The sequence below is a fragment of the Typopeltis vanoorti genome, chromosome 4 (assembly GCF_054136105.1).
Source record: "Typopeltis vanoorti isolate ZY-2024b chromosome 4, IOZ_Tvanoo_1.0, whole genome shotgun sequence".
NCBI lineage: Eukaryota > Metazoa > Arthropoda > Arachnida > Uropygi > Thelyphonidae > Typopeltis > Typopeltis vanoorti.
The window spans coordinates 99,163,420-99,179,010 of record NC_143552.1 but is presented as its reverse complement, the minus strand read 5'-3'; the positions used below and the strand labels follow the sequence as shown (position 1 = coordinate 99,179,010).

General features: G+C 34.0%; 1 protein-coding gene across 2 annotated transcripts in view; it reads left to right on the top strand.

The window, feature by feature from the left end:
• The window catches only part of LOC150107543 (prohormone-1-like), a 39,413-nt gene extending 24,706 nt beyond the window's left edge, over positions 1-14,707 (top strand). The window contains exons 2-3 of one of the 2 annotated variants that reach the window (XM_090391375.1): positions 5,506-5,653; positions 14,222-14,707. In XM_090391375.1, coding sequence (XP_090247501.1) covers positions 5,537-5,653; positions 14,222-14,389 — 285 coding nt within the window. In that variant the 5' untranslated portion in view covers positions 5,506-5,536 and the 3' untranslated portion in view covers positions 14,390-14,707. Of the gene's footprint in view, positions 1-5,505; positions 5,654-14,218 lie in introns of both variants that reach the window. The other variant, XM_090391374.1, reaches the window with a different exon arrangement.
• Positions 14,708-15,591: the final 884 nt, after the last annotated feature.

Below are 15,591 nucleotides of genomic sequence, written 5' to 3'. Positions count from 1 at the left end.
ATATGAAACATCTTATTTTGTTAATTTATATGACGTTATTTTGTATGCATTTTGTACTACAGTAATAGCTTATCTGCTACTAAAAATAGGAATATTAGATACCTTTTGCAAGGTGGTGCATGCATTTAAATATTCTAACATTGACACTTGGACATTTTTTTTAAGCATTACCTGATTCAAATTGAACTAAAGAGTCATGAGCACTTAGTTCAATAAACATCGATGAAATATGCGAAGTTTAATAAAATCTTATTTATTGGTTTAATTTTTTGTTCGTGAAACAAAAGTTTGGAACTATGGCTGAAGATGATTATGACAACGATGGCAAAAGATTATTATCCTGAGAAGAAAAATAATGTAACAAAGAATGACACATGTCATTCGATATTTATTATAAATTCCCTCCGTATCAGAAGTGCTAGATACTAACATTTAAATTCTACGTAGCCACCTAACCTTACCAAGTTGAATCAAGTGACAGAACTTCGATTTAAATTCAGATTGCTGCGTCGAATTTCCAATAAGTTGCTCAAGTCAAGAATTTGCAGTCGCTATGCTACTACTAATGTATTTCTAAGTATCGAAGCCAAAATATGGGAATTTTGTATGAAACGACTTTGTCAATAAGTTGTATAGCAAGCGTCGTTGCTTGTATAATATGTTTTCTGAGTTTTCCTGTAGGATGACGGTTTGTGGTTCCTGGAAGAAAACTTATTTAAATAAATTTAGAATGTCGACTGCTTTCGCGATTCTTCAACAAAACAGAACACAATCATTCGTCACTGAATACATTGTTACATAATACTCGTACAAAATGTACATAATATATTAGAGTACATAATAACGGACAGCTTATTTTTGCAACGCAACTGTCATCCTATACCCGTTTTCTAAAATATTGATCAGAGATATGAGATCCTCGACCAATACCTTAAGGCTAAGGAGGGGTAGTGATTTTCGATCCTCTCAGCAAAGTGACTTTTTATCGTTCTTTCTGGATAAAGAGGAAGAATCGAGTATTAGGTTGAATCTCATTGCAATGAAATTATGTTATTTCAGGATACGATTCGTTCTGAACATTGCATTCCACTTCATTTCGTATTAGAACTAATTCATGATGGATTAGTTCTAATACGAAAAATACTTCTAATAAACCATTCAATCAGTTAAAAATGATTGAGTGCTGTATGTCATGTAATGGCGATAATGCATTATGAATGCCATAATGCATCGAATCGTTTGTGTGGATGAGACTCTTAGTTCAGTTTAAACGAATAACTAGTTCATGCATAAACTACTTCCAGAGGTGTCCGACCTAGTCAGGTATGATGAATCTTCTGGCTGGCAGTGAGGTCACTGCCACAATCATCTCTTTTTCCATCACGTACCAAAAATGGAAGATAAATAGGTTTTAGATCCGGTGACCTAGAATATTATTCCATTAAGGCAAAGTCACCATTATGCTCCGTGTAACCATTCTTGGTTTGCACCCGCACTATGATATATGGAACGTTATTCTAATGGAAATGACCATCACATGCAGAGCACAGAAGTCGGTATACAGTGTGAATTACAATGTTTTGGTAAGCCACATCATTCCGCCATTGTTCTACTGGTTCATACCAAGGCTCTGATAAGTGTGAAGCTGGTTATTAGGATGAAACTAGTCCTATGGGGCAATGTATTTCTTGTGTAAATTTGTGTGTGTGTGTGTGTGTTCTCTAAATGCGTCCTGTAGTTTAAGAAATGGAAACGTAGAGAGAGAGAGAGAGAGAGAGAGAGAGAGAGAGAGAGAGAGGTGGCATAGCGGTAGGTTTTATGTTATTTTAGTCGCCATACTATTTTATTTCTATCCATGTGAAAGGACAAGAATCGAGATTCACCATTCTATCAGCTTTTCTCCAGTCATCTGGTATCTGATAACGATTTTTTTTTCACATTAGCTCCAAGTGTGTTTTCGTTAAATAAGTTGGAATTCAAGAGTTGTTTGCTGTTACTCCATTCGGGACAGTATCCTTAGCACAATGCTTTTAGATACATTCCCTTGAAGTCCTTGGTTTTACTATGCAGTCATCTGACTAATTGGAGCACATATATTGGACTTTAGAATTCCATTAATCTCTTAATGTCACTTACACCGATCAGCTGCTGCCGACTACAATTTCGACATCGAAGGGATGCACTTGACTCTCCTAAAAGGACGATTTCTGATATAATCTTATCCCCCGACCTGATCACCACTCATTTTCCGTTTTCGAAATTACTCAGGCCGTGACCTCTGTCCATTATCACTTTAATGTAGATAGCAACTTCCGAGGCAATCTGTCGCCTAGTTATAGCCGGTGCACGAAAGGTATTTTAATCATGTATTAATGGTGGATTCCATTTCTCATGCGGATTTAAAATATTTTGGCCACTGAAAGTATTTCATATTTTTTACTTAGGAAAACAGAACTGATGTTATTCATCATAATCTAATTCACAAAGAGATGTCAGAGATTAGATATAAAGTAAAATAATAAAGAAATCTTAATTGTATTAAATAATTACATTATTAATCTCTCCTCCGCGTGTGTGTGAAGTAACTAGAATCCTATATCAACTTAATTATTTAATGATTAAGACAGAAAGTAGATTCGGTCTAAGATTTGAAATAATTCTACGCCATTATCAACTTTTAGAAATAAAACAAAAATTATATCGGGAATAATGGATGTATTTGGATTCGTATGTAGGAGGAGTCCCCAGTTATAACTTGCTGACTCGAATGAAATCCGAACAATACCTCAGAACAATTCTTTCCAAAACGAACTATAAATAAATATAAACGACACTCTAGTCAATAGTAAATTGTCAATAGTTAACCTAAATAATGAACTTTATATATGAGAATTTTTAATGTAAACTGTCCAAAGAACTCGTACAACAATACTGGCAACGTATCCCTTCACGCACGACGTAATACAAAAGTGTTTTCTTTGTAAACTGTTCTTTTCATCAGTCAAATAATGTATATTACAAAACATGGATAAATCAAAATATCTTGGCTAACATTTTTTCCCCTATTTGATGTATGGTATTGCTACGAACATGTTAGTATATATACATGAAAGAAAAATCCTTGAGCTGTTTTATAGCATCGCCCTAAAACTTGATGAAATATTTGTCCCCTCTTTTCCAGAAGCTCTTTTAATGTCTCTCGTAGAATATGATCGACTGTCCTCGAAGTTATCACCACTCAATGTGTTATTCCTTTCTTATAATAAAGATAGCCTTGAATGATATAGAAAAGGAAACATAATCTGGAAATATCTTTGATGAACTGATGCATTCACGTGAACAACACCATGCAAGTTAAAATCCTCGACGAACAGATTTTTCAGCGCTGTGCCACCTACTTGTATCGTTAATTTATCATCCCGTGTGACATACGTTTCACATATGCACGGATCGTCTGTCTATAATCATCGCGTGATTAGATTAGAACCACAAAAATCGCACACTTTGTTTCCCCGAAAAAGAAGAAGAGATTTGATTTTAGGAATGTCGTAACACCGTCAGTACAGTTTCGTCAAGTGCGGGCAAATATGAAAAACTGCAATAAAGATTTTGTTTCTTTTTTTTTCAAATTGGTATATTTTGATATATACTAAGTATTTGTTTGAAAATATGATTCAATAATTGATATTTCAGCAACACCAATAATTATAAAACGACAATAGATAAACTCTCAATAATCACACAGTGAAAGTGAAACGTCATTCTTCCATGTTCCCATAGCGACAGTACTTTCTCCATAGTAATCAGTGCGTGGTTCTGCTGGCATTAAAACAATATTATCCATAAATGATATTCTTTTTAAGTAAATCATATCTTCACAAGGAACAGGCAATAAGAGACTTGTAATGAAAGATAACATTTTAGCATCATATGCACATCATGAATCTTTCAGTGCGCTACCCATGCTGAAAATTTAAATGAATACTATTATTTTTATAAGATTCTGTTGCAAATAACAAGAGTTTACATGAGCCAAATAAATCTCAACAGCCAACTGGAATTTTTCTTTTGGCAAATACTTCCTATTGTTGCATATTATAAAAGAATACAATGGGTTCTGAAAGAGTGCAACAATGTCGTTATAAAATTATTTTAATCCTAAATGTTTTGCTGTATTTTAATTTATACAATAATAAATTTGGCGTCGATTGCATAAATAGGAAGATCTGGATCTCTAGGTTCCTCATTATTAGTCTCATAACATGTCTGCTCATCCAAAGTTTGGAGTACCAATTTAAGCTTGTTTTTTGTTTGCAGCCTAACAGCTGTTAATAAAAGTTTACCGTGTTTTTATTAACAGTTGGGTATTAGTTCCATTATAGAATAAAATAAATGGAATACTCTGAAATAATTATTCAAGTTTGAAATGTATTTTTCGAAATTACGTACTTGCTAGACTACACTCGGCAAGCAAAACGTTTTATATCTATCTTTTCCCCGTTTTCCAGCTCAGAACTATCTTAGAAAATGACTGATCGGTGAAGAACCTGCAATTACCGTGCCATTGAAATTTCATCGGTAGGACCAAACGATGTAAGCCAGCATTGAAGTACTGGAAAATGCTATTTAGTCCTGTGAGTGATATCGGAAAAGACCTGTTAGGAATGTTCTGCTGGTGCAATTTCAAAGAATGGAATATAAAGTCACTGTAATGGGTCTTCTCCTACACCATTTTTGTTATCTGATCCAAATACGTTAAATTTCTGCTCATTCAAGTACTTTCGGTAATTTGTTCAATGCTCTCAGACTCTTCACGATATAGTCGGTGATCTCGTATTTCAAGAGAATCTTCCAACCTTACTTCCTCTGCAATTTATCAAAAAGGTTGTCTTCTCAAGCTCAGGCCCTTTTTAGAGAAAATCATGGTTGTTAGTTATTACGTGTGACAAAGGGCTTACTCAGATATATGAAGACACCGAGACAGTAGTTTAACCAATTGTTGAAGAAAGGTAGCAAAAACCAAGAAGCATGTGTATTAGCACGTCATTTATAAAAATAATAAAATATAATAACTGTTGTTTAAAATATATCCATTTATTATTATCGCAGAATGCACTTTTGGGAGTAAAATCTTTTACTAGAGAAGCACAGATTTTCATTTTTAATAGTACATCATCTGTAACAATGGAAAGCATTGAGTCGAAACTTGATGAATGCTGCTTGCAAATATAAATAATACTGAAATTAATTGTTGCAGTTTTTGAAAACGACATCAAACTATAAGGTCAGAATGCGAAACTAAACACTTTAGTACAAAATTTGCTTCTCGTGTTGTAACAAAATATGTGATGTCATTTTTCTGTTTGAAAAAAAAAAGTAATCACTTCGTAATAATGACTCATAATAAATTAGGATATTCTATTGTCAGATTCATCGATTTATTCTTTTTTTTTTTCAAGCATAAGTAATTTCCATTTTAACCTGAAATAACACTTTCTGTTGCAGATCCTTATTTCCGCCAACGCATTAACTCACAATGGCCGCCCTTTTGAAGAGTAGCATGGTTTTTGTCTTGGTACTCCTACTAATCGGAATGGTCACAGCAAAGAGCTTGGGACAGCCAGAGAAAGTGATTTATCCTTCTGAATTTGATGTGAGTATCGTACTGATTTCTATAAAATGTGAAAAGTGAATCTCAAATTCGTAAAAACTCAAAACTGTGTTGTGTTCAATTAATGGTACGTTGTGTGTATTTTAATCGTTTAAATTCTCTAAATTATATAAAATAATGTTTCTAAAATTAAATGCAAAATATCCAAATATAAAACTTTAATCCAAGTTTATCGAATACTAAGAAATTGGAAACTACAGAATCTTATGTGTTTTCGTTTATTTTTGAACTTTTTGGAAAGCCATCTGGAAAGTTTGATAGAACTACCATTGGCAAAGTTATCCAATCTTTTCATTTACTGACTTTTTCCGTTCCAATTTCTTTAGTTGTTTTTTTCTCCCCTACTTCTCTCAAAGATTAAGCCTTTGATTCTTCGACTGAGTAGGTTAAGATTAACGGATTAACTTTTTTCAGTTTTTTTTTTCTTTTTCTCTGTTAAGACGCACATTCCACTTCGAGTAACATTGAATTGGTTTTTCGAAAAGTCTGTATGTTTTCAAACTTTTCTTAATGCTAGAATTATTTTCTCCCGATTGCAGCTGAACATCTTACTTCATGTTGAGTATTGGATAACTATAATCGGATATAAAAGTGATTAACGAACACAATGAGTTAAAAATCATCAGTATAGTCGATTAGTTAAAAATAACTGGCTTGTGTCGATGACAGTTTAATTGTTACATCACACAGTATTTAACCAATGATATTAAATGCAATGCTTAAAGACAGCATGATATCGGATTTATTTTAGTAGTTAAGTTCAAATTAAATCAATATCATCCACATGTATAAAAAACCACATGTCCAGTTGATTTCAGAATAATATTTTCTGTATATTTAACAATTATTCTATTCGTTTTCTCCCCTCTAGCATCATCATATTTCTTTCTTTTTTATTTATATAATTAGGCAGAGTTAGTTATCTTATTTATATGTTCCATTTTTTTTTTTTAAATTTTAATCTGTTTTGATTTTATTCGTTTGCTGTTTCTACTTCTAATTCTCTTTTATTCAGCAATTCATTCCCATCTCTTTCACTTTTCTCCGACTTGTTTTATTTCTTATCTGTCCGTTTTTATACGAAAAGAAACTTATAGATGTTGTGGTTGTTCAGAATTACGGAAGCAGCTAAGACTATGTGGCTATTGTATTATGATATCAGTTATTAATCTAGCCGGTTTCCTAGGTTTTCGGAATGAAAATCTCTACTATCAACATATCAGATTTGAATCCAGGTTTTCACAACCAATGAACATCGTCGAATAGTGACTCAGAGAAATTGACAAAATTTATGAATTTATATAAAAACCTAAGTAAATTTCTATTCACAATATATGTTTATAGTTTTATTGTATTGTAGTTGTTTTTAATGTTCTTTTTATGCTAATTCTATTATTACGAACTATTAAAAAAACTCTTATGCAATTGCGAGAGTTGACATAACAGCAATCTCCGCTGTTAGGTGAACTACAGTACATATACGCACAAAAAAAAGACAACTATACGTACGCTTGGGACTTAAAAGTTCCAAGCGTTCGTATAGTTGTCTTTTACTATCGTGGAAACCGACTTAGCTATGGAACTCTATAATAACTACTTCAAAGTTTAAATTTCATTTGGGGGGGGGGGGAATTGCTGATTGGAAACTAGTCATGAAATATTACTTGGACTGTCATAATATTAATTATGATAATTAATATTGTCATAATATTAAAATAGTATTTATTTTATATATTATTCTTTTATTGCTTTTCTATTTATTTTGTTGGTTTCTATTAAAATATTTTAATAGTCTTCTAAAAGCAAATCAATAAAGTCGAAACTTTTGAAACTTTGAGGTTCTGCTTGATTATAATATTAATTGCGATAAATCGACGAACTGCTGTGCGTTCACTAGTTTCATAAATTCCATGCATAACTGCAAACAACTGCGCAAATTTGCAAGATATCACAAGAAAATTGCTTTGGCTTTAGGCATCAATGTACAAGTGTAGGCTACGTCTTGAGACATCCAAATATTATTATCATATGAAATGGTCTCGAGATCTATGCTTTCCCTAATATAAGAATTACTAATATTCGTACATCTAAAATACATCGCACTATAGAAAACTCATTTGTAAAAACTACTGTAGATGGCGCTGTACGCAATTCCATATTGTCGTTAAAATAATGGACTTATTATAAGCTCAATATTGACAAAGATCAGTACGAAGCTTATCAACAAAATTCGTATTTCAATTCTTATCTTATATCTCTAAATTCTTTTCCATTGTCGTTTATGGAAGAGATTAGTTTCCTCCTTCTTTTACGACAAGTTTAACTCATAATGGACAGGAAATAGAAATAGAGAGAGAGAGAGAGAGAGACAGAGATCTTTAAAATCGATCATGATGTATTGTAAACATTCGAAATGATCTTTTTCCACCGCTTTATTTGTACTGCAATAAAGCTTCCAGAGATAATTATACTATGACGACACAGCAAAGGATTGCACATCTGGTCGAAATAACCAAAGCAAAGACACAGTCTGCAGACGACAGAGCCAAGTCTATAATCCGATGTTTCATAGCGTAGCTAAACAAAAGCTATGGAAACAATGTCCATTGCACCTGTATAAGCTCAGCGCAGCACGGGTTTAAAGTCCAACGATGGGGAGAAACTTTCCATTCCCCCTTTTGACTTAAACTGCGCTTCTATAGTGTTTTAGGATTTGCCTTGACGACTACCAGAAACCGCATGATCGCCATTTCCCCAGTGGGAACGAGATGAAGACGTCATTTCAATATCGGCCCTCAAGGGAATGAAATAAATGCACGAAATATTTCCATTTCTCCCGAGTGTTTTTAAAGTGATGTATACAGAAATACTTTGTGGTATAGATGTTCATTTTGCTGACTTTTCTTTCTTTCTTTCTTTTTTTTTTGAATGTGTATTTCATGGAGAATTTTTTTTCATGACCATTCGTGGTAATCAAAGGATAAAAATTATATGAACAACCAAATTGGATTTAATATTTTATCGTTTTACCAGCCAAGAAAAAAAAAACATTATTACAAATATATAAATTAAGCGTCAAACTACAGCCTAATGACAAAACAGTCATCACTTTTTTTCTCTTATTTCTTTTTTTTCCCAGACGAATCGCAAACGTGTTTACTCAGCACGTTAAAGTTATGCCGATTAATATCTCTTATATGCAAGTTTCTTTGAAATGAAGATAAAAGATTCCGCTTGGTCGGACTCTGGAACACTTGAGTACCTTCTCGTAGAGGATTTCTCAGGAATTCGATATTCTTATTTTTCTTATCGTATTTCGTTTTCCGTGAAGGACAAGAAACAGTTAAGAAGATTTCCTAATGCTTGAAGAGTGAAACCTTCGATTTCCACTCGTAATTTTATTACGTTAGTGATCAATAAGCAGCTTATTTACATTGTGGAAGCGTCTTGATAAAGAAGTAGAAACTGTCGCGTATCCTTGATCGATAAATATCGAGATAACGCAGTTGGAAGAATACTGTATCATCCTCTTTGTGTCAGCTGGTTTTTAGCTGATATATGTAGTATTGCTTTTCAATAACCTATGCTGCTTTCGTACTAGATGTAAGATCCCAGCCAATCAAATCACGAACATGGCCGCAAAAGGGCAGCTATGGCTGATAATACAACTTTCTACGGCTAAGGTATTGTTGTATTACTTGATTATGAATTAGAATGCCGCAGTTATAAGTTTGCAGTGTTTTGGCGTACAGAGCATTACATAAAAGTTCCCGAAATGGCTTAAAAACAAAACATACGCGAAACTTGGTGAGAAATCGTCGTGGATGTTCTTTTCCATAAGGGTTTTTCCTTTTGTAAATTTGTATACGGAGTCAGACGTTTCTACCATTGTTGGGAATATCGCTGGTATTGTTGGCTTTTTTTTTTTTTTTGAATTACGGTGGAAGCTAATAAGGATATGAGATCAATGTACTATGTCTTAGATGATCTTACAATTATGTAGTTTTTCTGGAAAAAATACGACTTTCCAGAAATGGAGTTCATCACTGTCTACGTCTAGATCTCTGAAACATCTTCAAATTTCGGTTGGTTGAATCTCAATTTCAGTTTTGGGAACAAAAAAAAAAAAAAAATCATACAGAGCTAAGTCAGACACGAGTGTAGGCGAACATCACGAATTTTTGGATTATTCATCAGGCACACGAACTATGATGCAAAATTTCTTCAATCAAAGAAAACAATTACATGCCATTCATATTCGACCGAAAAACTTGCCTGGCATTTACGCCAACTGGACAAACCAACCTGGGTTAGAATCCTGTTTTAGGATGTGAAGAACCTTTATCATTCTTTTTTCAGCTGAAATAGTCTCATCTCTTCTTTGTTCTCAGATACCCGAGTTTTCCATTCCACTAAAACCACATGTAGTATGCAAGCCTATTAGACTAACTAAAGACATTCATGCCTACGAAAGGATTCGAACCAGCAGCCTGTTAGTCGGAAAGAGAGGACGTTCGCTACTCGATCAATCAGGATGAAAATATCAATCAAACTCAACCGTAAATCAACCAAAACGGGGAGAGAGGGGAAAGACCCGACTCTCTTTGAATGTGGTAATGATAGACTTCTGATAATGGCCTGTTTGCAAATTTTATCTTTGGTTATAAAACAGTAAATCTGTTTTAAAATAACATGACTCGAGATTGCTAGTAAGCCTCGTTCATTTAGAAAATCACTGAACATAAAGAATATAGCAATACAACCGAGAATTTACATGAAAATAATGCTTGTAATATGGTTGCTCAACAGATTAATTCATAATGAATTAACACTGTAATATATAGTTGTAAAATATCTCCAGATCTTGACCTACACTTACCGAACACTGAATTAGAAACTTCTATTTATTTCCGGTTTGGCATTGATTCCACAAGGTGTTGAATTGTATCAATGTCTACCACCAGACAGTTCTTTAACTGGCTGAAATTTGATGGAAGAAGATTTTGTTCCCGGATCTCTTTTCTGACATGGCGCATATATTCTCAATGGGGTTCATTTCCGGACTTTCTGGTGGCCAAGGAAGAAGGCGGAAGTCATCGTCATGATCGTTGAATCACTGCTGATCAGTTCTTGCACGAGTCAGTAGCATTGTCGTCCATGAAACAACCGTCACCTGATGGGTAAAATTTCAACATTACGCGATGGACTTGATCGACAACAATGTGCAGATATCCATTGGAGGACACCCGACCTTCCAACAATGACTCGTTCCGTACCAATAGAACATGGCACACACCTCCAGAACCTTGAGTTGTGTTTACAAGGCAAGATGGGTTTATTGTTTCATGGAGCTCCCGCCAAAATCTCTGCCTATCGTCAGTATAGAATAAGGTGTACCGTGACTTGTCGGATTGCATGACTTGTCTCCCAGTGTTCCTGACACCACAGTAGACAAACTTTCCGGTTCATCGCAAAAATCAATGGTTTCCGCATAGGCATGCGACTTGCTTATACCGATCCTCTTCAATTCCCTGCGCATAGTTTGTTGAGATATGGATCGGAACCAGCCTTCATTAAATGCTTCCGTCCACTGCTGCCGTCCACATCGAACTCCGAAATACCCTTTTTTCCCCCATTGTGATCAGCGTTATTGACGATTTCTGACAAGCAACATTCTTAAATATAGTTGCCTAAAACACGTGACCAAGTATTTTGCATATACACTGCGTTAGTGGCGTTTACGTACATCTCTATAAAGGTTTCTAATTCAGTGGCCAGCATGTGTAGTTGTAGTACATTGTACTGTCATCCACATATCTGCGATAGGAGATATAGTTATAACTAATTGCAAATCCCCCCCCCCCCCCAGTGAGCAAGACTGGATCATCCACGAACATACTACAATATCCCACATTAACCAGGGAAAGGCAGATCGCTAGCAATCTTAACAGTAAATTTATCGTAACGATTTCGTTTTCCTGTCCGAATGTTCCATTTAGTTTAACGATTGTGACTCTATTTGATTAGTAGTTTATGAACTTAACACGGAGTTCATCTATAACTCCAAAGTGGTCAGAGTTCTGAAGTATTTTGCAATCTACCATATGAAGGTTTTGCTTAATGCCAAATACCTTTCCAGCATTATTGAAGTTTTCACCCAGGGTGAGAAATAAATGACTATTTATCGTTACCACGATTTTATAATTGAGAAATCATAAGACTTTTTATAGCATTAGTTTTATTCTGCAGTAAGACTTTTTTTAGCTATTAGGAATAATAATATAATTTGTCGAGCTTTTAATGTTATTAACGGTTATTTGTATTAGCAGTAAATCAAGGAATAGTATTGCAACAATAAATAATAATAAAGTCGTTGTTTCTTTGTATTACTAAGACAAGTTTCTCTTAAAGAAATGAACACTTAATTAGTCTTCTCTTTAATCAGATTCGTTTACTGATACACTTCTACACGTGTGGTCTTTTGGTTTTCCATCATTTTACCCTCAAGGATTTACTTTAGACGTTGCAATTATGAAAATAAAGCTAGAAGGAAAAAATATTAATTGCGAGTCCATTTTAATCCTCGTTTGTTTCCAGACCATTAGTAGTCTATTTTGGGTAAACAAATTCAAGGAGTAATATGGTTTGCAATTAGCGTAATTACACGGATGACATCGGTGATATGAAGACCGCCTCCAATGTCTTGATAGAAAAGTCTTAGGAACAGCGTACCGTCAGGTGGCAATTAGGAGACTACAGTCGACTTACTGAGATTTGATAAGCTAATAGACATCTGAAGCCCTTTCAAATACCTGAGCATTATGAACGAGATGAAATTTCATTACAGATTTTGAAGTTATTAAATCTCTAGATTATGTATAAAATGAATGTAATTGAATGCATTTAATTAATGTATGTGATTAGAATTATCTTAATTCTGAAATTCTACCAGAAATACCTTAATGTATGTGAACAAAAATGGATTAAAACTCTCAGATCTGTACGTTCTTCTTGGTTGAATTCAAAAACGTAAAATAAAGATCTACTTCGTGACTGAGCTCAAGGACGGCGTGTTTACTCTGCAAGCCTCCGCAGTGAAAAAAAAAATAATTATACTCTAAGAAAGGAAAACGATATTAATAAAAAATCTAAAGCTGGTTCATTTTCCAAATGGGAATTGGCAGCAGTCTTTAAGTCCTGACTTTTTAGAAATCGATAGGCAGTCGATCACCATCGCCAAAGTTGAGTGCATTCTCACAGCGTGATAGATGAGAGGCAATATTTTCTAATCCTAACTAGTATTTTTTGTAGTCGTATATATGCGTCCGAAAGTAGATTTTGCTGACTTCCGAGATTAAAAACTTGAGTTTATTTCAAGGTTTTTCCTGAGGAAAACTTCTTGCTGCCACCAAAAGATCGACTAACCTAACTCGGTAATCAAAACGCCTCCGCTGAATTGAAAAGATGATATGACTTGTAACTTTTAGTTTTAAAGCAGTGGCATTCGGTTCTCATTTCTTTGACTTTATGCACCAGGACTTTAGAAGCGAGGATCAATTAGCCGATCTAATTTCTCTACAGAACAATTCGGAGTTTTCATTTAAAAAATATCAAGAACACAGAACGAAATTCAGCCATTAATATAGGGGTGTACAATGGGCTAGTTAAATGTTCGAGTCCAGGATACTAATTGTGGACAGTTGGTGAAGTCGATCTACAGGACTGCTTAAGGAAAGACCTGGATTTGAAAACTAAGAAAAAAATTGAAAGGGACCTGGAAAGTGAACCTAGAACGGAGGTCTGAGGGATGCTCATAAGGACAACTATCCTCTTCCGTGTATCAAGCAATCGACCAACTCAGAAAAGACTAAAAAGAGCCTTTTTTTTTTTCAGTCTGTTCTAAGTCCTCTGGTCGTTAATTAGAATCGAACTTATGTTTTCTTCTGCAGTCTTCCTCATGAAAGTTACCATAACCCGACACTTGAAAATGATATATAATATTATAAAACATTCTGAATTGCAGCAATCCCGGTCACCCATCAAAACAAACAATGGTTCAAATACCTTGCTTTTCCGATAAAAAAAAAAGTCCGCAAGAATCTCGCAAAAGGAATACGATATTATTGTTTTTCTTATTCTGTAGATTAAGTTCGGCATTAATAAAATATGTGCATTTTAATTTATCAAAACCCTATGTATGGTAAGCACGATTATATAAAAGTTTATGCATCCCATGTAATTAACTTCTGCACTTTGAACAGGAATGGTGGCACAGACTCGGATAGCAAAGGTTTATAAAATGTATAATCTGTGATGTCGTTTTCAAAGAAACTCTTAGAAAAAGACAGTAGGGAGGATAAACGTATTACGTGGACATTCTTTTGTTTCATATAATTACTCTTATTGTGTACAATTGTACAATTAAAAACGTCAAACAGCGATTCTGCTGTACGATTATCTTATATTTTTTCCATCTCAAGACAACCTACACTTATACATTAAATGTATGCTCCTGAATGACATCTCAATTTAAATATTTTTTTCTAGCAGTTAATGGACGATGACGGATCCCTTGACACCGCAATGATTAATTACCTGTTTGCCCGCCAGATGGTGAACCGTTTGAGAAATAGCCTCGACATCACTGACTTGCAGAGGAAACGATCCTATTGGAAGCAATGCGCATTCAATGCAGTGTCATGCTTCGGACGGAAGTGAAGTCATTATGGCTCGTTTTTCATTCCTTCCGGTTTGTTTCATTTCATATGCTCCCACCACCTCGATATATAGATGCTGACCTCTTATCATAAACGCTCTTGCAAACGTCTTAAAATAGTTTTCAATGTTTGCTGCCATTGTTTTTAAAACGCCATGTGACTTCAGTGAGCCGACGCTTGTAATACGTCACAGCATGCTGTGACGTTCTGTAAATATATGTGTGTGTACTATTTTACATTGTTCCTATATGAATATTACAGCTCATAGATTACCTGTATTATGTGTTTTGTCAATAAAGCTTTTAGATGGCGCCACCGAGATGCATATTCTGTTGCTTAATTACGTTTATTCTATCTTTCATAGCACTGGTGGCATAGTAGAAAGCAAATACTGAAACATGTACACACAAGAAGTTAATAAAACTCAAAACTTTATTAAATCGGATATTTCGATCTGAATCTAATAGATCACCTTCATTGAAATTAGAGTTTTCAAAATATAGAACAACAGCAATAAATTTTTAAATGATATGAAGCACCAGCTAGTGTAACCACATCTTTCTGTCTATTGTACGGTATTACACTAGAGAGCGGTTCGTGTCATATTGTCGTTCTATATTTTTAATTGTCATTTCGTTGAAGATATTATGTGAAATTCAAATGAAAATATCTGATTTAATAAAGATTTATTAACTTCTTGAGTCAAGATGTTTAAGTATTTGCTTAACTATGTTTAATTTGAAAGCATAGTAAACAAAGATTGCAATTAAGTCAAATATCATTTGACAGATTTGCACTTAATAGGATTTCGCCATCTAAGGACAAATATTTGTATTGTGAAATTAACATTTAGTTTTTATAATCTATAATATTCCAAGGAAAATGGACCTTTCAGTTCTTCCCTTAAGAAACATAATAATAAGAAAAGTTAATAAGAGATAAATAGATATTCTTCTAAAGAACTAATTTGTGCTTCACAACATATCCTTCTGATATATCTGTACGGAATTCTAACAGACAAAAAAATACAAATTGATGAAAAGGAAAATAGATGAAAATAATATACATATAAAAGTACTAAACAAATTTTTATGAAACCTTCAATAAAGAAAGAGAAAAAAAAAAAATGAAAAATGAAAAATCCATACATCGACATGAAAATAAACTAGCAGTGATAGGAAATGCTATTTTTATTTCGTATTC